Below are 2,406 nucleotides of genomic sequence, written 5' to 3'. Positions count from 1 at the left end.
ATATATATATGAATATGTTAAACAAACACTTAACAAGGTTATTAATAGAAAGGGACATTATCAATACTCCTTTTTTATTATCCAAATGTTCTGTTGTACGCTTAATATGAATTATTCCTAACTAACAAGAACTATTTTGGTCAGGTTTGTGCTAGAGAGTCTCAATCTGGTGTGGTAAGGTGTTGGAGAGGAGGCCGCATTGAAAATGGATTCAAATTTTACTCACCTGGTAAGGACCTTAGGTTCAAAAGCATCACTTCAGGGTCTGGTTTCTCTTGTGGGGTATTAATGGATAATGGAAAGGTTCATTGTTGGGGTAACAACAATAGTAGTCAAATTCAAGCACAATTTGATAATATTTCTATGTCAAAGGTGATTGCTGGGGTGTCACATGTTTGTGGCTTAACAATCTATGATGGGTTCTTAATTTGCAAAGGGAACAATGATTCAGGCCAATTGGGTCCTAATTTAAATTCAAGTTCTTATTATTCAGAGTTTTCAGGACTTGCATTGGGAGAAGATTTCACTTGTGGTATTAGAAGAAAAAATGGATTTGTCCTATGTTGGGGTGGTGCTGAAAATACCAAAAAGTTTGATTTGTTTAATGATGTTTCTTTCGAGTCAATTGTAGCTGGTTTGGATTTTGTTTGTGGGGTAACAACCATGAATTTGTCTTTGATTTGTTGGGTCCTGGTTGGTCTAATAATAATGGTACTAATTATGAGATTCCATTGGGAATTGTTCTTCCTAGTCCATGTGTTAGAGGTGGTTGTGATTCTTCTTGTGCTTCATATCCAAATTCTGATTATTTGTGTCATGGTTCTGGAACTATTTGCTATTCATGTCAGGACAGTCAAATTCCACTAGCTATGCCATTGATTCTACCACCACCACTACCATCATCAACACAAGTTTCTAATGTTCATCACAAAAACATGAGGGTGATTTTGGTCATTTTGATTGTTGGATCAATTGGTGCTTTTTCTGGTTTATGCACTATTCTTTATTTCCTTTGGATTGGAGCTAAAAGACTATTCTTGAAGAAGAGAGATGTTGATAATTCAGAGCAACCTCAAAGAAATGATGATTCTGATGATGATGATGATGCCTATATTGAATTGGCTCCACTGCCGGCGAATCGCGCATCGAATGCAACATTAGGATCACTAAAGAGACATAGGAGTGTTGGTAGTTCATCGTCATCAAAGCATAATTTGGATAAGATTGAAAATTTTTCATTACATGAATTAGTCACAGCCACCGATAATTTTTCAAATGATAACAAGATAGGTTCTGGAAGCTTTGGCTCTGTATACAAAGGGAAGCTAGCCGATGATCGCGAAGTTGCCATCAAGAGAGGAGATATTGTTTCTAGCACAAAGAAGAAATTCCAAGAGAAGGAAATTGCATTTGATTCAGAATTGTCATTGTTATCGCGGCTTCATCACAAGCATCTTGTGAGACTAATAGGTTTCTGTGAGGAGAATGAAGAGAGGCTCTTGGTTTATGAGTACATGAGCAATGGATCAATCCATGAACATTTACATAACAAGAACAATGTTGAGAAAAATAGTAGCATTTTGAATTCTTGGAAGATGAGGATCAAAATTGCATTGGATGCTGCCAGGGGAATTGAGTACATTCACAACTATGCTGTTCCACCAATTATCCATAGAGATATCAAATCCTCAAATATACTATTGGACTCAAATTGGAATGCTAAGGTTTCTGATTTCGGATTGTCCCTTATTTTGCCAGAGATGGAACAAGATTCGACTCCTATAAAGGCGGTTGGCACAGTTGGTTACATAGATCCAGAATACTATGAATTGAATGTGTTAACAACAAAAAGTGATGTGTATGGTTTAGGAGTGGTTATGTTGGAGCTTCTAACGGGAAAAAGAGTTGTGTTCAAATTAGATGATGAGAGTAGTCCTATGGGAATAGTAGAATATGCAAGGCCAAGAATAGCAAAAGGGGAATTATGCAGTATTTTGGACTATAGAATTGAAAAACCTAATGTTAACGAGCTTGAGGCTCTTAAGATTATGACTTTCATTGCTATACATTGTGTGAATTTGGAGGGAAAAGAAAGGCCTGAAATGGCTGAAGTTGTTGCTAACTTAGAGAGGGCATCGGCTTTTTTGGAGGGTAGTTCTAGTACCAGCTTCTCTATTGTTTCATGTTCTAATTAGGGTTGAAATTGAGTCGAGATAAGTCGAACTAGATCAAGTTCAAATTCGGGTCACAAAATTTGAGTTTGGCTCACAGTTCGATTAATTAACGATTGAGTTTATTTCTTAAGCTCAAACTCAGCTTACCGAAAACTTACGAGCTGGCTTAAATAATAGAAATATAATCTATAATTCTATATCAATAAATTACAATTTATATATTTTAAAAAAA

General features: G+C 36.0%; 2 protein-coding genes across 2 annotated transcripts in view; both read left to right on the top strand.

The window, feature by feature from the left end:
- LOC107471365 (putative serine/threonine-protein kinase-like protein CCR3) overlaps window positions 1–919 on the top strand; it is a 2,518-nt gene extending 1,599 nt beyond the window's left edge. The window contains exons 2-4 of the mRNA XM_052261246.1: window positions 145–590; window positions 632–765; window positions 849–919. Coding sequence (XP_052117206.1) covers window positions 145–590; window positions 632–765; window positions 849–919 — 651 coding nt within the window. The remainder of the gene's footprint in view (window positions 1–144; window positions 591–631; window positions 766–848) is intronic.
- A 16-nt stretch (window positions 920–935) lies between these two features.
- On the top strand, window positions 936–2,195 carry LOC127747190 (putative serine/threonine-protein kinase-like protein CCR3). The gene has a single exon (XM_052261245.1). The coding sequence runs from the start codon at window positions 936–938 to the stop codon at window positions 2,193–2,195; it is 1,260 nt and encodes a 419-aa protein (XP_052117205.1).
- Window positions 2,196–2,406: the final 211 nt, after the last annotated feature.

Source organism: Arachis duranensis, chromosome 1 (assembly GCF_000817695.3).
Source record: "Arachis duranensis cultivar V14167 chromosome 1, aradu.V14167.gnm2.J7QH, whole genome shotgun sequence".
In the NCBI taxonomy this organism is placed as follows: Eukaryota; Viridiplantae; Streptophyta; class Magnoliopsida; order Fabales; family Fabaceae; genus Arachis; species Arachis duranensis.
Note: the sequence above shows the minus strand (reverse complement) of the source record. Positions and strands in the feature narration are given on the sequence as shown.

Excerpts from the sequence above, each read along its gene's own strand:
- LOC127747190 (XM_052261245.1), top strand. The coding sequence starts at position 936 with ATGAGGGTGATTTTGGTCATTTTGATTGTTGGATCAATTGGTGCTTTT.